The sequence below is a fragment of the Propithecus coquereli genome, unplaced genomic scaffold (assembly GCF_000956105.1).
Source record: "Propithecus coquereli isolate 6110/MARCELLA unplaced genomic scaffold, Pcoq_1.0 Scaffold125, whole genome shotgun sequence".
In the NCBI taxonomy this organism is placed as follows: Eukaryota; Metazoa; Chordata; class Mammalia; order Primates; family Indriidae; genus Propithecus; species Propithecus coquereli.
This window is the reverse complement of record NW_012136636.1, coordinates 5,388,218-5,416,175: the sequence shown is the minus strand read 5'-3', so window position 1 is coordinate 5,416,175 and position 27,958 is coordinate 5,388,218. Positions and strand designations below refer to the sequence as shown.

At 36.2% G+C, this 27,958-nt stretch overlaps 1 protein-coding gene across 1 annotated transcript in view; it reads right to left on the bottom strand.

The window, feature by feature from the left end:
- MYO16 (myosin XVI) overlaps positions 1-27,958 on the bottom strand; it is a 542,291-nt gene that overhangs the window by 490,578 nt on the left and 23,755 nt on the right. The window contains exon 2 of the mRNA XM_012637927.1: positions 3,881-3,951. Within this exon, the coding sequence (XP_012493381.1) occupies positions 3,881-3,951 (71 nt within the window). The remainder of the gene's footprint in view (positions 1-3,880; positions 3,952-27,958) is intronic.

Sequence of the window (27,958 nt, the reverse complement as noted above, 5' to 3'; positions counted from 1 at the left end):
CCTTGGCAGCAGCCTGCCGGGGCTCAGCCCCAGACACCATCCATTCCCTTCCCTCTGGCCCCTTCCTCCCCCCCTCTGCTTCCTGCTGCACCATGCTGCATGCGTGCGCCCCACCTCCAGCTGCCACCCCTCTAAGAAACTCTAGGAACAGCCCCTGCAGAGGGTATATCATTTTCTGCTGTGATTGATTATTTTTACTAGAATTTACCTTTGTAGCTTTTGCCCTTTTTCTTCTGGAAAAGCTAAGAAGAGGGTTGGAGTTAAGTGGTCAAGGCCAGATGCTAGGTGTGGATGGGCAGGGGAATTTGTGGGCAACTTCCACTATGAGCTATTTTTGTTATTTAACACCTAGACATTTTGAAAAATAAGATATTTCTTTAGATATTTTTTCTAGAGTTTTGATAGTTTGCCTCTTTTCAAATTACAATACTTTCTGCTGATTATGAAGATATTGAACTGTTGAACTGCCTCCACTGTTTTAAGCTGCTAATTCTCTGTGCTTCTAACAGCATCTGAGACTTTAGAGAAACTTACAATGAAGCACAAAAAGCAGCTCAATTTAAAGCACCAGGAGGAGCAAAGTTACATATTTTTGTATTAGTATTTTTATCACATAAAGCATACATGCTTATTATTTTAAATGGTCAAGCAATCTGAAAAGGAAACATAAAATACTGAAACACCTTGTTCTCATTCCCCAAATTGAGTCACTGTTAAAAATTTCTTGTCTAGCCTTCAAGATATTTTGTTGGCTATTGAAAAGGACTATCTGCCTATCTGTCTGTCTGTCTATCTCTCTATTTCTTTCTATCTATCTACATCTCTATCGTCTATCTGACTATACGATGTGCACTATTCTCTTACCTGCTTTTGGCATTAACAATATGTCTTGGACATATTTTCATATATGTTATAGTTCAATATTTTTAACAATTACCTGAATTCCACTGCTTTGATGCCTATCTTTGTGTTTAAAGTGGAATTCACTTGGTAAAAGAATGTGTATTTCCTATTTCCTTCCACTTGGTTCTGGTCTGAGACTGTCACAGAACAGAATTAAAAGAGATTGCTGTCGTACTCCATTCAAGGGGATGACACTACCATTGGGATTTCCTTCTCAATTTCTCATTGATTGGAGATAATAACATAAAACCCTGGACAACATTTTAGCAAAGCCTAAGTAATTCTGTTTCCCACTCCGCAAACATAATTTCTCACAAAGAGTTAAATCTGAAATTTCTTCTATATTGTCCTCATGAAACTAAATTCCTGGGGTGTGTATGTTGTTACTTTTGGCCATTATTCCTCTGTATCTATCAAAGTACCTGAGACCTGCCATATGTTTAATACATGCATTATTTAATGAATGGTGGGTAAACACATTAATTCAGGTGTATCGGTTGAAAACGTATTCAAAAGAATAGAAAATGAAAGAGGTTATATACCAAAAAGAGTACAACATGTTTCTCAAATATCTACCTTCAATCCTGTGGGAATTTAAATCCTCAGCCTACAAGTTTTTATGACACTTCTCAGAGCAATGTCTTACAGAAATATATACTTAGAATAGAGTACCCAATGAATAATAATTCAGTTAAACAAGCACAATTCTGGGAGGTTTCAACAATTCCCGCAGCTTATGCTCGACGCCCATGCAAACATGCGCTGCCTTCCCTCAGAGCCCCTGATCCTGCGTAATTAGGGCTTCGGTGCTGATGAAGCATCGGGGTGCATCATGTGGGACGCCCGAAAGGTGGGTGCACAGCAAAGCTTCTCACCCTTGGCATTTTCGATGGCTAAATTGCCTTTCTCAGTACCTAAGGCATTCAGAAACCTGTAATTTTGTCTCTCTGGCAACCTGTAATTTTTTATTTGTCTTTATTTACTTGATAGCTTTAGGGAAAGAAGACTCCAGCAACGAGCCCTCCCTCTTTCAGCTGCCACCAGGTTTCCCTACAATTCCTCCAGTTCCAGCCTCCCCTTGGTCTTAGTCTCACAACCTGTGTGTAACAAAAAAAAATGCAATATTCTTGCCTTGGAGAGAGAGTTAATAAAGTGTTTCCCATCTACCTTATCACTTTAATCTTCTTGTTTCTTTTTTCTTCTGACTCTACCATTTCTGAATCTTTATGCTGTGTTACTTGGGCCTAAAATAACTATCTTCTCATTATACAAAGAGATCTTTATATGCTTAGAGCCCTTTCATTCATTCATTTACTATACATTGAGGATTTATTAGGCAACACATGCTAAGACTATAAAAGTGCTAACACAATCACAGTTTTCAAAATTTGAGTCTAGCACAGAGAAAAAGGCACATAATCCATTAATTATAATCCACTGTGACAAGATCTACAGAGAAGCAGGGATCATATATTATGAGAACTTGGATAAGAGTAGTTAAACCTGACCAGAAGGGTGAGAAGAGGCTTTATAACTGACCGCCAAGGGCAGCCAAGTAGCTTCGTTGTTTCCTTCCATAACTATCATCTACTTATCCCTCATGTAGTCTGCTGGAATCAGTGGTGTATTTTTCTGTCTCCCTCAGAAAATCAAACTTAGTGTGAGCACAGAATATGTGTTTTGCATCTTCTCACCCCCAACATCAATCACAGTGTCAGATATTTATTAACTGATCTACTCAACAGATCTACTGCACACCAGGCAGTCCGAGTGCCAGGTGCTCTCCTGGGCATTCTAGATACAAGAGTTATGAAAATATACCAAGTCCCGTGTCTCATAGAGCTGACAATCTAAGAAATAGAAAATAGTCACACGAACCTATAATTTCTTTGATGCGATCTTGCTACAAAAGATGGGGAAAAACAGACAAAGGGATGGAAATGAAGTTGGTTGTGTCATGTTAGTGGTGGGCTACTACATCCTCTAGGGCAAGGAGGGAAGGCTGTTCTGTTAGGTGATATTTGAGCAGGGACCCAAAGCAAGTGAGCAAGGGAGCCAGAGGGGTATCTGGGAGGCATGTGCTAAGAGGAAAAACCAGCAAGCAGGAGCTCGGGGGGGAGCAGGACCATGAGCAGCAAAGAGGCCGGTGTGGGTGGAGCAGAGAGAGCAGGAGCGGAGTAATCAGAATAACCAGAGATGGGGTCACGATAGCTGTGGGCTGGGACATGGAGACAGATCCCTGTGTGGCCATGGGTAGGACTTTGAAGTTTGCTCGTGTGAGAGGGAAAGTCGTTGGGGCATTTTGATACAGGAGTAACATGCCCTGGCTGCGTGTGGGAACCGAAGTATAGAGTAGGCAAGGATGGGCCCTGGGAGAAGACTGAGGAAGCTGTTTATCCAAAGAAGAGAGATGGTAGCTTTCTGGCTTTATTTCAAAGATCAAGGAAGCAACTGCTGGTTTGCAGGCACTCATTAAAAGTCAGATACTATATATACACACGTGAAGAAGTGACAGCCTCTCCCTCTTTCCCTCCCTTCCCTCGCTCCCCTCCTCCTCCTCCTCTTCCTCTTTCCTCTCCTTCTCCTTCTACTCCTCTCTCCCCCACTTCCTCTCTCTCTCTCTCTCTTTCACACACACACACACACACACACACACACACACACACACACACACATATACACACACACTGTATAACTGGTATAATATTACTTTATTTATTTATTGAATACTATTATTAATAGTTTTTAAAAGTGTTTCCTTTAAGGCAGAAACTCTAAATTTATTAAAGATTATCTACAAACTTCCATGCAGTAATTAAATAATTGTTGCAGCTCATTATCTGAGCCTGTTAATTAGAAACACATCCTTTTTCTGATCATCTGCTAGATGTACATTTTATTGCTGAGTTTGAGCCTGTAATTTTTTCTCCTTCTGCTGGTGTTGCCACACGCTTGCATAGATTGTCACAGTTCTTACCAGATGGAGTAAGGACCCTCCTGAGGAAACGAGCGTATGAGGATCTGCCCCCTCCTTCAGGAGCCGAAGCACTGAAAAAATGAGAGAGGAGAGTGGAGTTAGAGCGAACTTTTCTGAACCAAAAGTTGTAGTCTTCCATTAAGATCTAAAATGCAAACAGCCGTGATAGCCAAAAAAGAAGGATTAATCACTTTGTGACCTTCTTTTATGTATTTGTGATTGGTAACGTTTCTCTTCACATTCAAAGTATCCCATGGTTTGGCACTATAAGCACAGAGTATAGCCATGCAAATTAATGAGAAAGTGAAACAGGGTTTTACTGTTTATTGTTTCAAAGTGTCTAGTTTATGCATCCTTTGTAGAACAAAAAAAAAAAAAAACAAAAAGAAAAAAAAAATTACTTCACTTGGCTCACGTGGGCATTAGGTCACTGAATTCTCATTTTTTAAATTCATTAAGACCCACTGGCTTAAGACAGTTTACTTTTGCACATTAACCTTTTTTTTGGTGCCATCAGCCCTTGGCGACAGTTTTACCATTCTCACAAAGCACCTTGGGACAAAGCCATGTACATCCAAATTAGTAATGTCAAACAGATTGAAATACATATCAATTATAAGAATAAATTCACAGATGAAAGATGACCTGTTTCCATATGAACAGCAAAGGTGATTTCATTAGTACATGCAATGCCAGGGGCATTAAGAGATTGACTGTGTTATATTCTCCATTACTCAAATGGAGCTGTAAGAAGAGCCCCACAGAAAGGTTCCTCAGTTCCCCACCGCATTATATTGGTTTCCACTGCTAACGGCATTATTGTAATTTGAATAAAATACCATTAACACATTTTCCATAAAAAATATATAATTAAAGCAACAGTTACTATTTTATTAATTTTTTTTTTAATTTTCCTGGAACTTTCCTACTTTCAGCATTCAAAGTCCCAAGTCCAGGGAACTTCCTGAATCCTGGGCAAAATAGATCAGTTGCTCACCCTACTTCTAAGATATATCTAAAACCAAGTCATTTTCTATTTTTTTCTTTTTTTTTCCTAACTGACAAGATAATTTCATTAACTTCTTTTTTTTTTATTTCAAAATATTATGAGGGTACAAATGTTTTTATTTACATGGATCACTTTTTTTGTTATTTCAGAATTTTATGGGGATATACATATTTTGATTACATAATTTGTTTTCGTATAGTTTGAGTCAAAGTTACAAGCGTGCCTTTCAGCCAGTTAATGTGAATTGTACCAGTTAGCTGTGAGTTTACCCATCCCTTCCTTCCCTCACCTACTTAATTTCCGTTGAATTTTACTTCCATGTGTACACAATTAAGTATTGATCAATTAGTTCCAATTTAGTATTAAGCACATATAGTGTTTGTTTTTCCATTCCTGCAATACTTCACTAAGAAGCATGGCCTCCAGTTCCATCCAGGTTGTTACAAAAGATACTAGATCACCATTTTTTTTATGGCTAAGTAGTTCTCCATGGTATATGTATACCACGTTTTATTAATCCATTCATGGATCCCTTTTGCAATGTTTGAGTCAGGGCTATAAATGTGCCCATCACACAGATAGTGTTCACTGTACCTCTTAGGTAGGCTTTTACCCATCTACTCCTTCCCGTGCCCCTTGCTTGATTCCAGCTGAGTTTTACTTCCCTCTGTGCACATTGTATTCATCAGTTAGTTCCAATTTAATATCAAGTACCTGTGGTGTTTGTTTTTCCATTCTTTAGATACCTCACTTAGGATAATGGTCTCCAGGTCCACCCAAATTGTTGCAAAAGGACTTAAGTCATCTTTCTTCATGGCTGAGTAGTATTCCATGGTATACACATACCATATTTTGTTAGACCATTCATGAGTCGATGGGCATTTGGGTTGATTCCACATCTTTCCAATTGTGAATTGTGCTGCAATAAACATTGGAGTGCAGATATCTTTTTGATAAAATTACTTCTTTTACTCTGAGTACATTCCCAGTAGTGGGATTGCTGGATCAAATGGTAGGTCTACTTTTAGTTCTTTGAGGAATCTTCATACTGTTTTCCATGGAGGTTGTACTAATTTGCAGTCCCACCAACAATGTATAAGCATGCCTTTTTCTCTGCATCCATGCTAGCATCTATTGTTTTTGGACTTTTTAACAAAGCCATTCTAGCCATTCTAATAATAAAATTAGCCATTCTAATTTTATTTTTGTGATGTTAATTTGCATTTCCCTGATGATTAGTGACATTGAGCATTTTTTCATATGTTTATTGGCCATTCGTCTACCTTTTTTTGAATAACTTCTATTCATGCCTGTTGCCCAATTGCCCACTTGCCCACTTTTTAATGGGGTTGGTTTTTTTTCTTGCTGATTTGCTTGAGCTCTTTGTAGATTCTGGTTATTAGCCTTTTATTGGATGTATAGCGTACATATATTTTCTCACATTCTGTAGGTTGTCTATTTGCTCTGCTGATTATTTCCTTATCTGTGTAGATGCTTCTTAATTTAATCAGGTCCTATTTATTTATGTGTTTATTTATTTTTATTGTTGCTGTAATTACCATTGTGGTCTTAGTCATAAATTCTTTGCCCAGAAAAAGAACAGCCATTGAGTTAGAAGGCAACCCAGGAAGGAATGGTATCCTAGAAGCCAAAAAAAGAAAGTTTTTCAAGGTGGAGAGAGTTCCTGTTACTTTTAAAAGCCCCTGATAATTCAAGAATTTTCTGATTTTTATCTCTAAAAATCAAACAGAGCTTGTAGGAGAGAAGACCCAAAGCAAAACAATCATGGACCTAAATCAGCAGGGGCTGGAAGATCTTGTTATCCAGAAACAACCAGCCATGGCTTGGGATCCCGGTCCAGAGCAATCAAGTAGGAATTATGGCAAGGATGAAGGAAAGAGAAAGCAGGAATGGAGAAAAGAAACAGGAGGAGGAGAAAAAGAAGAGGAAGTAGAAAAGGAATTGGAAGAGGAACAGAAAAAAGAAAAGAAAAAGGAAAATGGGGAAGGATATCCCAGGAAAAGATTAGTCAGCAAATCGCTCATGGACACTCTCTGGGGAAAGTTTAAATTAAATAAATACCTCACAATACAAGACAGTCTATCACTCTCGTTTGAATTTAGCATGACAAATAAACAGATAAATCAATGGTTTTATAGAAAGAGGAAGACATACAATAAAGAAATGTCCAAGCAGAAGTATAACAAAAGATGCAAGGGGAAAGCAGCACAGAACACCGAGTGATGACTACCCACACCTGGGGAGGACTCCCACTATATAGAATTTAGCAAAGATCATCACTATGCCAATCACCAGGAATAGAAGTTCAAACCTGTCTGCCTGTTGCACTTTGGTATCAGAGTTGCACAAAACAAAATAGTCAAGCAATGGATGGAGCAACACTTTTCTTATAAAGAGACAGGACAGCAAGATCAGCTTCAGTAGTGTGTGTCAGTCCCTCATGGCCGGCAGTTCTTTCCCGGCAGCCAGTGCAGGGCACCTCGCTATGTGCACCCCTCTCCTGCTGCAATAGAAGGACCCTGTCCCCTCCCCATGGAGGACAGATATAGCCAGGTGCCATGTGACACACAAGGTTAAGCAGAATTTGTTCTACCTCCATAACTTCCTTAACTTTTTCAAATGTTTAAATATGTTTTAGGAAGACCTCCTCATCCTTCAGTGGAAATTGTTTTCCAGATTTAACATATTTTGATATTTTAAATATAAGGACTGTGTTGTGAAACATTTTGTATGGCACCATTCTCAGGTATAAATGGAGTTCTGGAAGGATAAACAAGAAAACTTTAACAGTCGTTAATTCTATGGAGTAGAACTAGATGAAGTGCAAAGGAGTTTTGAAACATTCTATTTGTACCCTACTGTGGATATGAAGTTTTCATAAGGTGCATTCATTATTGATTTTTTTCTTAAATAAAATCAAAGAAATTACCAAAAAAAAAAAAAAAATTATTTGCCCAGGCTGATATCTAGAAGAGTTTTTCCTACATTTTCTTTTAGAAATCATGACTTACATTTAAGCCTTTTATCCATCTTGAGTTATTGTTTGTGAGTGGTGAGAAATATGGATCTTGTTTCATTCTTCTGCTATGGCTATCCAATTTTCCCAGCACCATTTATTGAATAAGGCTTCTTTTCCCCAGTGTATATTGTTATCTGCTTTGTCAAGGATCAGTTGGTTTATGTGGATGGTTTTATATCTGGGTTCTCTCTTCCGTTCCATTTGTCTACATCTCCATTTTTGTGCCAGTACCACGCTGTTTTGGTTGCTATCACTTTGTAGTATAGTTTGAAGTCTGGTAATGCGATACCTTCGGATTTATTCTTTTCACTTAAGAGTGCTTTGGCTATTTGGGCTCTTTTCTGGTTCTACACAAAGCACAGAATTACTTTTTCTAGATCTGTGAAATATAACATTGGTGTTTTGATGAGGGTTGCACTGAATCTGTAAATCACTTTGAGTAGTATGGACATTTTAACAATGTTTATTCTACTGATCCATGAACATGATATGTTTTCCCATGTGTTCATGTCATCTGCAGTTTCTTTCCTCAGTGTGTTGTCATTCTCTTTGTAGAGCTCTTTCACCTGCATGATTTAGTATATTCCTAGGTATTTTATTTTCTTTATAGCTATTATGAGTGGTATGGAATCTTTGATTTGACTCTCAGCTTGACTGTTGTTGCTCTATAGGAATGCTACTGATTTGTGTGGATGAATTTTGTAACCTGAGATTTTGCTGAATTTATTTATCAATTCCAGGAGTCTCTTGGTGGAGTGTTGGGCTTTTCTAGATATAAGATCATATTGTCAGCAAAAAGCAATAGTTTGACCTCCTCTTTCCTGGTTTGGATACCCTTGATTTCTATCTCTTGTCTGATTGACTTGGTTAGGATTTCCTGCACTATATCAAATAGAAGTGGTCACAGTGGGCACTCTTGTCTTGTTTCAGTTCTTGGTGGGAATGCTTTCAACTTTTCCCCATTCAGTATAATGTTGGCTGTGACTTTGTCATGTGTGGCTTTTGTAATTTTGAGATATATTCCTTCTCTACTTAGTTTGTTGAGGGTTTTTATCACAAAAAGGTGTGGAATTTTGTCAAATGCTATTTCTGCATCTATTGAGATGATCACATGGCCTTTGTTTTTGCTTCATTTTATGTGATCAATCACATTTATTGATTTATGCATATTGAACAATCCTTGCATCCCTCTGATGAAACCCACTTGGTCATGGTGGATTATTTTTTGATGTGTTGTTGAATTTGGTTTATTAGTATTTTACTGAGGATTTTTGCATCTATATTAATAAGGGATATTGGTTTTTAATGGGATGCTAGAACAAACGGGCTTAACAGATATTTACAGGACATTTTACCCCAGAGTAACTGAATATACATTCTTCTCATCAGCACATAGAACACTCTCTAAGATTGATTATATCTTAGGTCAGAAAACATGTCTCAACGAATTCAGAGAAATAGAAATCATAACATGTATCTTCTCAGACCACAGTGGAGTAAAGCTAGAAATAAACTCTAAGAGAAACACTCAATTCTACAGCAAGTCATGTAAACAACAATTATTGGGTTAATAATGAAATTAAGATGAAAATCAAAAGATTCCTCAAACTGAATCACAATGGGGACACAAGCTATCAAAATCTATGGGATTCAGCAAAAGCAGTCCTAAGGGGAAAATTCACAGCCTTACATGCCTACATCAAAAAGACAAAAAGGTTACAAATTAACAACCTAATGATACATCCCAAGGAACTAAAAAAGGAAGAACAAACCAAATCCAAAGCCAGCAGAAAAAAAGAAATAACTAAGGCGAGAGCAGAACTAAATGAAGTGGAAAATAAAAAAATACATAGGATCAATGAAACAAAAAGTTGGTTCTTGAAAAGATAAACAAAATTGATAGACCTTTTGCTAGCTTAACCAGGAATAGAAGAGAAAGGACCCAAATAAGCTCAATCAGAAATGAAAAAGGAGATATTACAACTGATAACCCAGAAATATAAAATATCATCTATAAACACTATGAAAATAATAGGAATCAGTGATTCATAGTCAATGGCTTTGGAGTCAGACAGATTTAGATCTGAAACCTGGCCCCACTGGGAAAGCCACTGAACTTTATCCTTCAGTTTTCTGAGTAAAACAACTGACAATTGTTGGACTCACTTCTTGGGAGTATTGTGAGAATTGAATGAGACCACATCTGCAGCATGCCCACCATGACTCCAGACACTTGTTAAGCATCACTAAATGACTTATAATTACTATGAGTAATAAAACCCCATAAGAATATTACATAGAATCCATATTTTAAAGTTTATTCTAAATTTTCTCAAAACTTTCTTATTACTAAATGTTAAATTTAAGTGTAGAATATAAGCAATGCCAATCATCAATATTAACTTGAAGGCTGAGTATAAAATTTGTCAAACAGGAAAAGTAGGAGGAAGGGGGAAATGTATAAAGCAAAGGAAAACGCTGAGCATGGAGAAAGTGAATATTTATTACCTTGTTTTTAATACAATCTGCTGCATTGTAAATTTACATCATTTAATTTTTAATATAGACATTATTTGACTGTTTCACAACCAACTCATAAAATTTCTCAAATTTTAAGAGTTGGCTCCCCTGAGCTGGCGTGAGTAAGCTTCAGCACACTCCAGTCAGCAGCCATGAAATACGTAAGGAACACTGCCCAGGCATGTCCAGGAATGAGAGAGGCACTGCACCCAGGGACTCCAGAGTTCCTTCCTGTCACAGAAGAACAGGTGAGTGAGCCACACCCCTTCCTCCATCCAGCCAGACAACATCTTAAGGAGAAGAGTGATGTGGGCAATCTGGGTGTTTTGTTTTTCCTAGATAGAAGGATTATTTTCTGAGAGGGCTGTTTACATGATCAGATTGAATTATATTAGAACCACAGACTAGACAGTACCTGGTTTGTCCCTCATGGGTGAGGACTCAAGAATGAGACAAAATCAACTACTGAAAAAATAGAGAAATAGCATATTCTTTGCATATACAAATGATAGTGTGGGCTAAATTCCATGACTCTGCTATGGGTTAAATACTGCACATGGTAAGTAACCTAAATATTAAGGTATAATAAAGAAAATGTCACTTGTACAATAATTGGCTTATAACAAGAATTTTTAAAAAAGCAGAGACATCTTTATAAAACTAACACATATTGAACTCTTTGCTGAGTACCTACGGTCCAACACTGTTTGAAGTACTTTATGCATAAAAAATACTTTCTCTCTGTTCTCTCTACATCTCTACAATACAGAGACTGTAACTGTCACCGTTTTACTAATCAGGAAACTGAGGCTCTGATACACTGGGCAGTTCCCCAAGGCCACAGGCGGCATGTGTGGATCTGGAACCCAAGCACAGCACCAGGACTCCAAGTACTGTGTTCTAAAACCTAAACAGCATCGAGGTGGTGAAATTTTAAAATCCCAACAGGAATCAAGGTCCATTTCAATGGCCTCAAAATTACTCATTTTGTGGAAATTTGCCTAAATTTAGATTAAAATACTTTCTTCAGAAAGGTATGGGTTCATAGCAACCTTGCGACAATATGGCTGGGATTGTCAGCCAAGTAAAACAGCACCACCACTCTGAGTCTTGCTGTTATGATAAAATCTGCAAGGAAACAGTCTAAGGAAAAACAGCCATCTGGGGACCAAATAGGATAATGAAACTTTGTTTTCCTTTTATAGTGTTACTGCTTGGAAAGGATTCAGAATTTATTGTATATTTGTGGCTTCACCGTCAAGCTGCAGCAGAACGCCATCAAGATGTCTGTGTGGGGGGCATGATTTGATATTTAAAAAGAAACGTTAAGTCTCTAAATCTTCAGCTACCAGGGTAAAAAAAAAAATGGACTAAAATACATCTTAAAGTTTTGCTAAGGGGCTTTACTTGACTATGCAGCTGGCCCCACCATCATCAAAAATAACCAAACACAACAGTCCACCTGGTAATCAGTGTGCATTTGATGTTTCTAGATACGGTATTGCCACAATGTATCTGTAAGTTCTTTGGAGATCAGATCAGCTGGTGGGAACATTAGATGGCACAGCGATCTCCACCTGTTACACAGTCTACATGATGTGGCTCTTATATTTTTTCGCAAAGATGTTACATGTAAAATCAAGAGGAAAGGAAGAATAAAACAAAACATAACTGAGTTCTACATTTTTTCCCCAGTTTTAAACCTTGAAAAAGACATTCTCCTTCAAACAATCTTATTAAAAAAATAAAAATAAAGAAAAAGACCTTTTCTAGAAAGAGGGAAGGACAAATCACATGTAGTAAAATGTTAGCAATTGGAAACCTGCTTAGCTGGTATATGAGAGTTCTTTGCATTATCTGGGAAACTTTTCTATAAGTTTGCTTTTATTTCTAAATAAAAAGTTACAATGAACAACAACAAAAGAATCAAGCCAGTGTCATTTTCCCCTCCTGAAATGATAATGGAAATATCAGTGTGTCTAAAAATGTATATGTGAGAATTTCCAAATGGTTGATAGCCCTCTAGAAAATCCTTTAAAAATTTTGTCTTATCTCATTAATATGTCAATCAAGAAGAGAAGCAGAAATCAGGAATATAGAAATTATGCTATCAACACCACAGATATGTCTATTTGCACAGCAATGCTACTGAAATACAGATTTCCTTCTCTAAGTAGAGCTCAAATTTTAGCATGTATAAGAACAACTTGAGAGTTTTATTTAAATAGATTTTCCTAGTTCAGGGCTTCTCAATTTATTTTTCATTATTGCTTCCCCGATGCCCCATAAAACTGCAATATCATAGACATTCTGGGTATCTGCTTACAGACTGTGGCCCTATGGAGAGTAACAAACCATCATTTCATCTAAGATTTTTGTCCCCCAAGAGCCAGCTTTTGCACCTTTGGGAGCTATTTCTAACCCCATTAGAATCAAGCCCTAATCCTACCTCCTGTTACTCTGATTCAGTAGTTTTGTTGTGGGATTTAAAATCATGAATTGTGTAAAAAACATTTCAGGGGATTCTAGCACATATGGTCCCCTAAAGACATTTTTGAGAAAAACTTCTAGGATTTTGCAATCTCAGAAAATTGCCTCTGAATGCCTCATTTGGAGTGACAGCATAAGTGAATGGCAAAGCCAAGAACCAATGGAAGATCCTTCCCATTATTTGCCATTGAGAATCTGGTCCCCACGGCTGCGGGCACCACAGGATCCCTCAGAACACACGGAGTGTTCTCAACAAATAGGTATTGACGAGGACCTCCCTGACATGGGTCAATCACACAGGAGGCCTTCAAGGCCTCCAAATAAAAACACCTGGGTTCTGTCACCAGATTCTTAAATTCAGTCAGTCAAGGATGTGCCCATCAATCCACATGTTTCTTCATTATAACACTGGGAAGAGTAGGAAGCTGCAGAAATCAGTGTCCAAAGGACTGTTTACCTTGTTCCCCTCCCAGCCTGGCAATGAATGATTCATCATAAGACGTTTAAAGTAGGCTCTTGAAGTTCCGGTGAGGCCCTGCCTGAAATCTTTATTCAGGCCAGTAGCTCAGTCTTACCATCAGTGGTTGTTTCTGATTTGCATCGGGTCCATCACTGAGAGGACGTGCGAGAATGCTGTCAGCCACCTCCTGGAAAAGGAGACTCCAGAGGGCCAGGCGTGGTGTCAGGGCTTCAGTTTTTAGACTTAGCAAGACAACCGTAGACTAATTAGCCAGGTGCACCATGGAAGCAAGTGGTGGTTGAGGCCCATCTTAGCCCTACTGACCTACCAGCCTCCAAGCAGTTGAAACCCATTTCATATCACTTTGGCAATGGGTTTAAGATTTCTTCCTTCCAACCCAGCTTCGTCAAAACTGGATCTAATGCCTAAAGGTTTTAAGCCAAGTCCAAGGTTTTCATTGCCAGGTTGATCCAAATTCCTCCATCCCAATCCAACTGTGCAGTCATGACTAATACAGCACATATTTAGGGAATTTCTTTTATGCACTAAGCACTATCCTAGGAGTTGGAAGTGCAGCAGAGAAGAAATAGAAAAAAATCCTGCCTTCATAAAGTGTATAATCTAGTGGGTGTTGGTCATGGAGAAGACAGAGGACAAGTGAAATTGTAATCATATAGTAGAGGGATTTGTAGTGCTTCTTGAGTCAGTGGCTGAATATCTTGAATTAGTTTTGAACATTATCATTTACCTCTTCAGATGTCACTTGTAACCCATTTCATCTCTTCTCCCCTTCAAGGACCACACTGATACGTACGCTCAGCGTTATCACTGTGTTCCCTACATCTCGTAGGCTCTCCCTCTGTTTTTTCTTGATACATTACTCTGGGTGTTTTCTACTGACCCATCACAATGTGTAACTCTGTTCAGCCACGTACAATCAACTGTTAAACCAGTAAGTTCAATTTCAATTTCAGTAACATTGTTTTTTAGTCCTAGAAAACTTTCAATTGATATTTTCATATAGATTTCAATTCTTTAGTGAAAGATTTTGTCAGCATTTTTTGTACGTATTGGTTGGAGTTATTACAACCCTATCGTCTGGCCAGTAATTAGGGAAAGAACAGCTAATCTCGTTCCAGTCATGATCTGAGCTGACCTAAGACGGACCACAGGTTCCATCCGCTCCGGGTTTGCTCACGCTCCTGAGTACAGCACCCCCGGGGTTTTCAAGTGAGTCTGGGCTGGTCACAGGGACCCTCTTCCTTGGTGTGTCATGACTACATCCTTGTTGCCCCAGTATTAAGACATTGTATTATTAGCTTCATTCTACAAATGGAGAAACTGATGATAATAACTTGCCCAAGGTCACACAGTTGGTGGATGGTAGCACTGAATTTGAATTCAGGAAATCTTCGTCAGATTTCATGTTCTCTACCATTAGGCTTGGAAGAGTCGTACACAGCACATGATTACCAGAGTGGATTCCAATGGAGAGTAAATAATGCACCTCACATTTTGTTTCATATACTCCTTAGGTATAAATTTTTAAAAATTTTCCCTAGTAATGAAGACAGGCAATGTTTCTGTAGAAAGTTAAAATACAGAGAAAATAGAAAAATTCAGAAAAATGTATTAAAAAACAAAGGGAAGAAAAAGGAAATCCTAAAAAAAGGGACAGATTTGAATAATAAATGTAAAGTTTTTGTAATGGAAAATAATTATTGCCACACATTTATAATAATAGCTTGACAGATATATAATTCATATAACATAAAATTTACCATTCATTGGTTTTCAGTGGAATCACAGATTTATATAATCTTAAGTACATTTTCATCATCCCCAAAAAGGAAGTCTTCCTTTATTAATTTCCCTGGCTAGAACCTTTAGTATGCCTCAAATTGAAGTAGAGAGCAGAATGTTTGTCTTGATCCCTATCTAATACGAAATCTTTCAGTGTTTCACCATTAAGTATGTTAGCGGTGGGTTTTGGTAGATGCCTTATATGAAGTTGAACTATTTTCTCACTATTTTTATTTATTAAGTATGTTTATTAAGAAAGAATCTCATATTTTCAAAGGCCTTTCCTTCATCTATTGAGATGATAATGTGATTTTTATTCTTTATTCTACTAATATGCTGTATTTTTTGAATGATTTTTCATATATAGAAACAATCTAGCATTCCTGGAATAAAACTCATCTGGTCATGGTATATAATCCTTCTTATGTATTACTGGTTTCATTGCTCTAGCATTTTGCTGGGAATTTTTGCATCTGTATTCACAGGAGATACTAGTCTGTCTTTTACTTGTATTGTGATGCCTTTGTCTGGTTTTGGTATTGGGGTAATACTGGCCTCATAGAATGTTTTCAGCTGTTCAAATTTATGACAGCATTTGTGAAAATTAGTATTAATTTTTCTTTAATCATTTGGAGGAATTCCTCCATGAAGCCATCTGTGTCTGGAATTTCCTTTGTGGAAATATTTTATTAATTCAATCTCTTTACTTGTTAAAAGCCTATTATGGCTTTCTATTTCTATCTTGATTCACTCTTGGCAATTTGTGTCTTTCTAGGAATTTTTCCATGTCATATGGGTTATCTAATTTTTTGGCACACAATTTTAATAGTATTAATTTTAATTTATTTTACCTCTGTAAGTTTGGCTGTAATGTACAGTACACTCCCCTTATCTATGGGGGATAAGGTCCAAACCCCCCCATGGATACCAGAAACTCCAGAAAGAACCAAACTCTATGTATGCTGTGTTTTTTTCCATACATATGTAGCTGTGGTAAAGTTTAACTTGAAAATCAAGCACTGCAAGAGATTAACAAAAATAACTAATAATAAAATAGAACAGTCATGGAAATATACTGTAATAAAAGTTATGTGAATGTGGTCTTTCTTTCTCTCTCTCCCAAATTACCTTATTGTACTGTTCTTACCCTTCTCCTTCTTGTAATGATGTAAGACAATAAAATGCCCACATGATGAGATGACATACACAGTGACAGAGTGTTAGGCTACTATAGGTCTTCTGAGGATATGTCAGAAAAAGGATCATCTGCTTCGGGTGATCCTGGGTCATTGAGCCATGACAATGTCAGTGGTTGATGTCAAGAGTAGACCATGTCCATGACCAACATGCAGGTGGTGTAGACAGCAGATATGCTGAACAGAGGGATGATTCACAACAGAGTGGAATGTCATGAGTTTGCACTATTCTACTCAGATTGGTGTAAAATTTAAAATTTATGAATTATTTATTTCAGGAATTTTCCATTTAATAATTTTGACTGGGTTAACCACAGGTAACTGAAACTGTGGAGAGCAAAATCACAGATAAGAAGGAACTGCTGTATCCCCTTTCATTCCTGATTTTAGTAATTTGAGGGCTTGGGGGTTTATGGGGGGTCAGTTTAGCTAAAAGTTTTTCAATTGTTGTTGATCTTTTCAAAGAACCAAGTTTTGGTTTTACTGATTTTCTTTATTAATTGTTCTCTTTATTTATTTTATCTCTCTTTTTTTTTCTATTTGGAGTAGAATATTTTTATTATTATTATTTTTTTTATATTCTCTTTTTTTTATTTCAGCATATTTCAGGGGTACATATGTTTAGGTTACATACATTGCCTTTGCCCCACCCGAGTCAGAGCTTTAAGTGTGTCCATTCCCCAGACAGTGCACACCGCATGCATTAGGTGTGTATACCCATCCCCTTCTCCTCCCTCCCATCTGCCTGACACCTGATGAATGTAGTATTCTATGTGCATTTAGGTGTTGCTCAGTTAAAACCAATTTGATGGTGAGTACATGTGGTGCTTATTTTCTACTAAGTGAAATATCCTGGGATATTCCACTTAGTAGAATGGGCTCCAGCTCTACCCAGGATAGTACAAGAAGTGCTAGATCACCATTGTTTTTTGTGGCTGAGTAGAACTTCATGGTATACATATACCACATTTTATTAATCCACTCATGTATTGATGGGCACTTGGGTTGTTTCCACATCTTTGCAATTGTGAATTGTGCTGCTATAAACATTCGAGTACAGATGCCTTTTTAATAGAATATCTTTTGTTCTTTTGGGTAGATGCCCAGTAATGGGATTGTTGGATCAAATGGTAGTTCTACTTGTAGCTCTTTGAGGTATCTCCATATTACTTTCCACAGAGGTTGTACTAGTTTGCAGTCGCACCAGCAGTGTATGAGTATTCCTATCTCCTTGAATCCATGCCAACATTTATTATTTTGGTACTTTTTGATAAAGGCCATTCTCACTGGAGATAAGTGATATCTCATTGTGTTTTTGATTTCCATTTCCCTGATGATTAAGAGATGTTGAGCATTTTTTCATATGTTTATTCACCATTAGTCTATTTTCTTTTGTAAAGTTTCTGTTCATGTCCTTTGCCCACTTTTTGATAGGGTTGTTTGATTTTTTCTTGCTGATTTTCCTGAGTTCTATATAGATTCTAGTTATCAGCCTTTTATCAGATATATGACATGCAAATATTTTCTCCCATTCTGTAGGTTGTCTGTTTGATCTATTGACAGTTTCCTTGGCTGTGCAGAAGCTTTTTAATTTGATTAGATCCTGTTTATTTATTTTTATTGTTGCTGTGATTGATTTTGGGGTCTTTTTCATAAATTCTTTGCCTAGGCTGATGTTTATAAGAGTTTTTCCAACATTTTTTTCTAGAATTCTTAAAGTTTTATGCTTTAGGTTTAAGTCTGTTATCCATCATGAATTAATTTTTGTGAGAGGTGAGAGGTGAGGATCCTATTTCAGCCTTCTACATATAATACATAGGAATATATTTAACTAAGGAGGTGAAAACCTCTTTATGGAGAACTATGAAATACTAATGAAAGAAATTACAGAGGATTTAAACCGATGAACATATCATGCTCATGGATCTGCAGAATCAACATTGTTAAAATGTCTATACTACCCAAAGTGATTTAAAGATTCAATGCAATCTCCATTAAAATACCAAGGCTATTTTTTGAAGACCTCAACAAAATAGTTCTACACTTTATATGGAACCAGAAAAGACCCCAAATAGCTAGTGAAATCTTACATAATATGAACAAATTGAGAGGCATCACTTTACCAGACTTCAAGCTGTACTACAAGGCTGTAGTAACCAAAACAGCATGGTACTGGCACAAAAACAGACTTAGATCTATGATCAGAGAGAGAACACAAATATGAATCCATCCTAATATAGGCATCTGATCTTTGACAAAGCAGACAAAAACATACACTGGGGTAAAGAATCTCTATTCAATAATTGGTCAGCTTGTTGTTTGTCCCAACTGTCATGATGCTAAGTAATTTCTGCTGATTGTTTCCCACAAATGACCCAGGAAAAAGGTTTTTAGTGAGCTTATTCTGAATCAGCTCCAATACAAGTCTTGTGAATGTGAGTTTCCATTGAACTCCCAGATATTTCAAAGAATCCTAATTCTCTAAAAATGGGGCTTTCTGGGGAGCTCTAAATTCATTCTGCACCCTCCAGTGGCTCCCAGGCTTCTGGTTTGCACAGCTGCCATGATTGCAAGGCTACTACAGAACTGGAGAGAAGAGGCTGGGACTCAATAAATCCAAACACCACAAAGTTCATTGTTCTTACTGAGATTCAACAGTTATTACTGCATAAATGCTCCTCAGATTACTGCAAGCCTTTGATTAATCTCCAGAGTTTTGAAAAAGTTAATTTTGACAGTTTTGTGGCAATTTTCTTATTGTTTTTATGAAGGACGGATTTTCAGTGGTTCTTTGTAATCCCAGCAGCAGTTTCTCCCAAACTTTTGAACTTAAAAAATGACAGAAGAATCCCTAATAATATTTGTCTGCCAATGAGAAGAAGAAAAAAGTAGCAAATATTATGTGAAATCATAATTTTTTTTGCTAATGATTAAATTATCAAGGTTATATAAAATGAAAAAATATTTTGAAAGGTTATTGTCAAATTCATTTATTCTGCAGAATTTCTAAAATATTATTGTAGTATAAATTGTTTGGTGGGAATCAGGAATGACCTGCTTACAAAAACCCATCCTAAATCATTAACTCTCTAAATAATCTAGAATGGACTCAAAGTGACAATTTTATAACATCATAAATTCAACTGCATATTTTCTAAGACCTTGATGTTGAAATAGTAAATGCAGGATGCACACAGTATAAATTCGTGTTTCACTTTTTATTTTCTCTCTCTCTCTCTAATTCTCTGCCAATTTGTGTTACATAAGCTTAAAACGGTCTTTTTCTATGCCAAATGTTAGAAATAACCTTAGCTTCAAAAAGTGACTCACTTTACAATTTTGTTTACCTCTTAGGACAGTAAAAAAAATCTAACCAATATTTGTGAGAGTAATTAAAATGTGATTTTATATATTTGTATATTTTATACATATTGTCTTTTAAAAATCAGTCAACAGGAAGAGAAATATCTCAATATGTATGTCATTCTAAAGCTACCTAAAGCTAAACCTGGAATCAAAAGTACCATATGACAACACTGGTGGTGGCACTTACTATGTTACTAGGCTCTTTCACTTTTGGAGGCCTCAATTTTCTCATCTGTAAAACCACGATAACAACAATACATTATTGTGAAAAATAAGAAACCATATTAATGTTATGGATAATTATTACTTAGTTCATATGGAGGGCAGTAAAAGAAAGCTTATAGGAGGCAGTAGACACAGTTTGAGAAGGCTTTTTGAAAAGTGAGAATTATTGAGCATGAAGGATTAAAAGAAAAGCTTTTACAGCAGAAATCTCAAATACAATGTAATGGTTTAACTAGTCATCTCTATTTGTTCCTTTCAAATATGTCTTTTAGTTATATCTGAAAAGTGTCTTTATGGAATTTAATGCACCCCCAAGTTTCACCATGCATTTCCTTCTATCTTAGATAATTCTATGACATCCTTATTTCATTGGGTTTAATTAGTCAGGGAGACTTAGTCTTTTTGTTTTTCTGAAGTAGGGTTTGAGACAAATTTACATAATTACATATTTCCCAAACCTTCAGGAATAAGATAATCATCATATGAATTACCTAAGGATACATCTCAAATTGGGAATAAATATCAAATCTCCTTTTATTTATCTCATTTCTTCTTATAATAGCCATAGTAAACAGCTCTCCACAGCCATTTTCTGAGAATTACTCTTTTCACCTGTTCAGAAAGGGTCTTACTACATACATATTATCTTTATTCTCTGAACACCACTGATTGGACCAAAGGTGGACATCTGAGCCAACCTGAGAATAATGGATTTTCCCAGCTGGTAATGTGGAATTGGGACACAGAGACTAGGTATTTCATTACAGGCACCGGACAGGGACAGTGACTTGAGTGCTATCTGGAGATCATCACAGTGGTTTAAGTGCAAATGCGAGACCCATATGCCAAGATGGAATAAAGGAGGAGGGAGAATAAAAAGAGCAAGAATACTCACTTGAGGGCTTATGGCCCAGAAAGACAGTGATGCACAGGTATCTTACCCACTTTCCAGTTCCTTGATTTTATGTCCAGTTCCATGGCGGGCCTCACCTCACATTTTTCAATTAAGTGTTGTGAGATATTTCCTTGTTCTTACTTTGCATGTACCTTCTGAAGCATAAGTTGGTTTATGTTTTTTATAACAAAACTATTGACTCAGGCAATAAATATGTATTCAATTAGTAATGTGACCATATAACTTATTGTCCAAGCCAGGATAACATGGGAATTAGAGGAGACACTATAATTGAAGGACAGGCATAAGTCCAGGGTGACGGGTTGAAAATTCATTCTATATTGTTCTTCCATTGATGTGAAGGCTCTAATTAGGAAAGGATTGTGAAAGAGCTTCAATTTAGGTGGGTCCCACTAGGCTATCTGTTGCTATGGAACTGGCTACCCCCAAACAGTGGCTAACAATGAAAACCATTTATTTTGCTCACACATCTGGGGCTTGACAGGGCTCCATTAACCAGATCTCATTTAAGGTCTTCTGTGTGATGCAACCAGATGGTAGCTGGGGATGGAGCATTCTGAACACTTCTTCAATCACCTGCCGGGACCGAGATGATTCAGGGACTGCAATTGCTGGGGCCCTGTGAATATCACTATCTATCTACCATCTATCTCTCTATCCATAATCCGTCTATCTACCATCTATCTATCTATCATCCTATCATCCACCTATCTATTATCTCTACATGTGAAATTCCTACATGGTGGCTTTAGACAGGCTGGACTTCTTACATGGCAACTGAAATCTCACAGAACAAATGTCTCAGTTTCTAATAGAGTCTCAACACATCCTCTATTGGTGATGTTCTATTTTGTATAAGGTTTGCCCAAGTTCAAGGGGAGAGGGTGTAGACTCCAAGCCTTAATGGGAGAAGGGCCAAAGACTTGGCTGACATGTGTTAAATCCCCCTCACAGGGCATAGCCTTTGGAGAATTCACTGGCTTGAATTGGGTTTGAAAGGTCACATTGGTCACTTCCATGATGCCAGTGAGAATGATGAGGTCAAATGTGAAATCCAAATTGGCTTCCAATTTTCTCAAAACATGTTGGGAGCCTAATGCTAGCAAATGGTGATTTCCAGTACCTATAACAGACTCATGACAAACTTCATAATTCCACAATTCTCAAGAGCACTTGTCTTGCACATATGATATATTTCACTGTAATCATTTTTTGTTTATTTTACAATATTTAAAGGTAAACTGCAATGAAGTTTAAAAGACTATCTTTTATGTAAGTGTATGTTTTTATTTAGAACAATCTGACCAAGAAAATACTGAAATATATGAAAGTTTGAGCATATAAATCTTTTGTATTTATCAAATTATAACATTTATCAATTTCATCTGTTTCTTCATTTATTATAAAATATAAAATATCTTGAAGTTATGACTCATAAACATTAACAAAATAAAATCAAGATACATCTTATTTCTCATGGGAAGAAAAAAATCTATGTTTAAAAATCTCTTTTTTAAAAAAATCAATTAAAAAACTAGTGATAAGAATTTCATAATTCTACTCCCTTGATAACAATGAGAAGAATATACTATCTTATTAGGCTATATATTAATAAATTTTTTTGTACATTTTTTATACTTGGTACAAATTAAGAAAAGCGATTATGCAAGAGTAGATTAATATGGGTATTAATTATTTTAATAGCAATTCACATCCCTCTTTAAATGAAGTTTAAAGTATTATAAATCAGAAACTAAAAGTGAAAACATACAAATTGATATTTAGAAATTACTCATTTGTTTCTTTTTATATCATCAGCAGCGGTGATATGAAGAAATTTCAATCAGAATTTTTATACAGTTTCCATGTGAGGTAATGCCTTGGACCTAAATCAGACTCTAGTGTCACATTAAATGACACAATCAGACCTGAATTCAAAGTGTAACTGGAATTCCTGGAGAAGAAATGTTGGGCTACTGAGTATTCTCTAGACTTTCACGTATGGTGGAATTTTGGGGATAGATGGGGATGGGTCTTCAGATGAGCCCACCTCATTATCACAGTGGAAGGTGAAGAGAAGACTTTTCAGCAGAATGGATAGTCCTGGAGGGAAGGGTGGGAATTCCATAGCAAGAGAGAATAAAGGGATGAGATTGTATATGTAACTTGTAGGACACTCACTGATCTGTTGTTGTTAGGTTAGATCTTGTTTGGTTTATTTTTCTTTTACTTTTACTTTGCCCTTCAAGTCCTCCTCACCAGGTAAATTTACAGACACAACATTGAGTGCAGGATATTTTGAATTCCAAATGCGTCACAGATACTCATTATTTTTAAATTCATTTTAAAGCTGATATTTCATAGGTATAAAGTTTGTTCTGCCAAACTAAAAAATTTGTGTCAATTTATTTATGGAAGACCGCTAGAAAGGTGGGCTAGATTGTTTTAAAAATGCTTGAATTCTCTGGTGAGCTAAAAATAGAGCAAAACATTATAAGGCCAGATATCAGATTTATTAGAAAGCTACAGCAATTAAAACCCTTGAGCACTGGGCCAAGAATAGACAGGTAGGAGAAAGAAACATTAGAGTCCACAATGAAGCCCACATAGATACAGCCTTCCCATTTCTCACAACAATGTTAGTTCCATACAGTGAAAAGTAGTCCTTTTTTTAAATTAAGGTAAAGCATAATTATACTTAGTAAAATGCACAAATCTTAAATATATATTTGATTAATTTTCCTTGTATGTACACATCTTAGCTCAAAATAACAAAATATGTTTATCCTCCTAGAAAATTCTCTTCTGATCTTTCCCAGTAGATATCCCCTAGAAATAACAATTATTCTGAAGACAATCACCATCAATTAGTTCTGGCTACACTTGAATTTCATTTACATGGAAAAATGCAGTATGTATTTTTTAGGATTTCGGTATCTTTCAATATCATGTTTGTGAATTTCATTCACATTGTTCTGTGTAACAATGGTGTATCTTCATTTTTGTCTGTGTAAGATTACATTATATAAATATACCATACTTTGTGTATCCAATTTCCTGGTAGACATTTGGGTTGATTTTTAGTTTTTGTCTATTCTGATTAAAACTGCTGTCAATACTCTTGCACGAGTCTTTTGGTAAAATCATGTAATTATTTGTATAAGACACATTCCTAGAGGTGGAATTGCTGGAATACAGGCATACATTTAAATTTAAATCTATTAGAAACTGCCAAACAGTTTTCAAAAGTGATTGTCTTGTTTTATATTCCCACTAACAGTATAAAAGAGTTCCAGTTGCTATACATTCACATCAATACTATAGATTATTGATTACTGAATGAAGCAATATTTATGGCTAAGAAAACATATCACTTTGTGGTTTTAATGCACAGATCAATATTTTATAGCAAATTTTAGGTTTTCCTTCTTTTTGATTTGTACAAGTTCTGGATCAATTGCATATGGTCGTTTCTTATTTGGCTAACGTACAAAATCACATTGGTTTTCAAATATTAAATCAACCTTGCATTCCAAGAATACTGACAATATTCTACTTTTGTTTCCTCAGTGGTGTTTACCTGATGTTCACTTTTCAGTAAATCATAGATGCACATTATTTGTTAATTTTAATATATTTTATTTTATACCAAAAAGATTACAGTGAAAATTTTGGTATATTATTGCTAAAATAATAGGTACTAACATTTCAAAATATTGTTTACTGAGTAATAACTATTTTGTTAAATTGATCTACCACAGCTAATATCAGTGAGAACAAAAATAGCTATACATGAGGTGGAAACCTGCTCCTTCATTTTCCAGGACAATTTGCTTATCAAAAAAAACCATAATCCACCCTATCAAAATCCCAAAAACTTTTTCAAAGAAATGAAAAAGCTGATCCTATGAGATTACAAGGGACCTTAAATTACCAAAATAATCTCGAAAAAGAAAAAACTGGAGAACGGGATCCATTTGTACTCACCATCAAATTGGTATTAACTAATCAACACATAAATGCACATATCAGAACAACATCTATTGGATGCTGCGGAAGGGGGAGGGTGGCGGGAGGAGGGGGGAGGAGGGAGGAGGGGAGGGGTATTTGTATACACAAGGAGTGCAATGCGCACTACCCGAAGGATGGACATATTTGAAACACGGACTTGGGGGGGGGGACCAAGGGCAACACACGTAACCTAAACATCTGTACCCCATAATATGCTGCAATAAAAAAAAAAAAAGAAAAAACTGGAGGACTTAAACTTCATGATTTCAAAACATACTGCAAAGCTACAATAATCATAACAGTGTGGTAGTGGCACAGGATAGACACCTAGATCAACGGAGTGGAACTGAGAATTCAGAGTCTATGAACCCATACACCCATGTTCAACAGATTTTCAACAAGGATTCCAAGCTCTTTCAATAGGGAAGGAATAATCTCTTTGGCAAATGGTACTGGGGCAATTGGATACCCACATAAAAGAATGAACATATATAAAAATAATAACTCAAAGTGGATAAAAGACATACATGTAATATCTAAACTATAAAACTCTTAGAAGAAAATACAGGGGTAAATCTTCATGACCTTGGGCTTGGCAATGGTTTCTTAGATATGACATCAAAAGCACAAGCAACAAAAAGATAAAATATTAACAGATAAATTGTGCTTCATTAAAATTTTTCAAAAAAATGTGCATTAAAGGATACTATTAAAAGAATGAAAAACAACCCACAGAATGAAAGAAAATATTTTCAAAGCATATATCTGATAAAAGCCTACTATACAAAATATGTATATAAAGAATTATTAATACTGAAAAACAAGAAGTCAAACAAAAGCAGGTGAAGTACTTGAATAGACATTTCTCCAAAAAGACATACAAATGACCAACAAGCACAGAACGATGCTCAATGGCATTAATCATTAGGGAAATGAAAATCAAAACCACAATGAGGTACCAATCCACTCCCACTAGGATGATCATAATAGATAAAATTTTTAAAAAGAAAATTAACAAATGTTGGTGAGGATGTGGAGAAACTGGAACCTTCATACACTGGAGGAGGGAATGAAAAATGATTTTGTCCCTGTGAAAGGTAGTTTAGAGGTTCTTTAAATTTTTAAAGATACAATTACCGTATGAGTCAAAAATCCTACCCTCAGCTATTAATCCCAAAAAATTAAAAACAGAAAGTCAAACAAATGCTTATACATGAATGCTCACAGCAGCACTATTCACGACAGCCAAAAGGTAGAAACAATTTGAATGCCCATCCACTGATCAATGGATAAGCAAAGTTTTTTTATATCTTTTCAGTGGAATATTATTATAAGAAAAGAATGAAGTACCCGTGTATGTTACAACGTGAATAAACCTTAAAAAACATTATGCTAAGTGAAAGAAGCCAGACACAGAGATCATATATTGCATGATTCCATTTATATAAAATATCAAGAATAGAGAAATTCATAGAGATACAAAGCAGATTAGTGGTTGCCAGGGGCTAGAGGAAATGGGGAAGATGGTGAGTGACCTATTAACGGGTTCAGGGTTGCCATTTGGGGTGATGCAAATGTCCTGGAACTAGCTAGTGGTGATTGATGTGCAACATGGTGAAATGTTAAACGACACTTTAAAATAATTAAAACGATGAGTTTTATTTTAGATGTCTTTTACCACCATAAAAAGCCACAATTCCCTGACAGTGATGTCCTTAAACTTTATAAACTTCTTAAACCATATATACCTTATCCTAATTATGTTTTATTATCTTTATAGAAAATCTAAAATTTTATTTGCATAAATCCTATTTATATTTTTTCAGTAATTCTGAGGTATGAAGAAAACAACTTTGGGGGATAATATTCATTTGCAATATATGCACATTTAGCCCCAAGAATGATCAGTGAGAATAGTTTTGATTCATAGGTGTAGTTTCTGATCACCTCAGAATGACACAATAGAGCTGGAGCTAGTTTAAGTCCTGCCGACCGTGGGCAGCAGCGCAGAGGGTTTCGACTCAGAGTCAAATAAGCCACATGCTCATGAATGTAAATTGACCCTGTTATTTCCCAGGTTCCTATTTCAACCACTTCCTTTCTTTTTGCCTTTCATTAATAAGCACATTTTTCTTTTTATACTCAGACACATGCCCCATTAAGCATTTATAACTGTTATCCCCAGAGAAGCTCATGTAGAAAGATATGTACCGTGTGACACATTAAGAAAAAGAGATAAATGCTCCCCCTTAGGAAATTATCAATTCCAATTTCAATATTTGCCAGAAGCTTCTGCATTCAACAAAATTGAGGGAGCCGGCTCGTTCACAAGGCTGGTCATGACCACAGAAGCTGCCAGAAAAATCTGTTAGGCCTTTACTTGAAAGAACTCCCCTACAGAGGCAAAATCAACAGTATTTAATGTTCTTGCACAGTAGATGCTTTATTTTAATGAACCGATTTTCAGTTTGTATTGCAAACATTTTTTAAAATCCAGTATTATGTACACCAACTAGGTTATGTTGTTGAATCTGAAATACATGAGTTATTTTCAGAAATGCTGAGGACATTTGTTTCATGAAAAAGCAGGGAACTATAAGGTGTGCATAATGAAGATCATTCTTTAAAGAGTACGTGCTAAAGAACAATCCTTTCCTAGTGCCCAAGTCTGATTTAGCTCAAATATATTTATTGAACATTTACATTTGATTCATGATGTTCTCTGCCTAAAGTTCATAATTAATTGTAAAGAATGAGTCAAAAATGCAGAAGCAAGGGTACAATGAGTGTGGGAGATTTGCAAATGTTGTTATTTGAAGTAGTGCCTTTCAATCAATTTAGAGATATTAAAAATAAATCTGCTTTTGTAGTGAAAGGGACACTTCTTGTGTTGCCACCTAGTCAACCTCTCAACCAAGGTCTTATCCAATATAGAGTACAATTTCCTAAAATTTCAGAAATGTGACAGTTTTAATAGTCCTAGCTATTTTTCTAGCCTATTTCTGTACATCAAATATATCACCAAATATTAGTGTGGGCTGT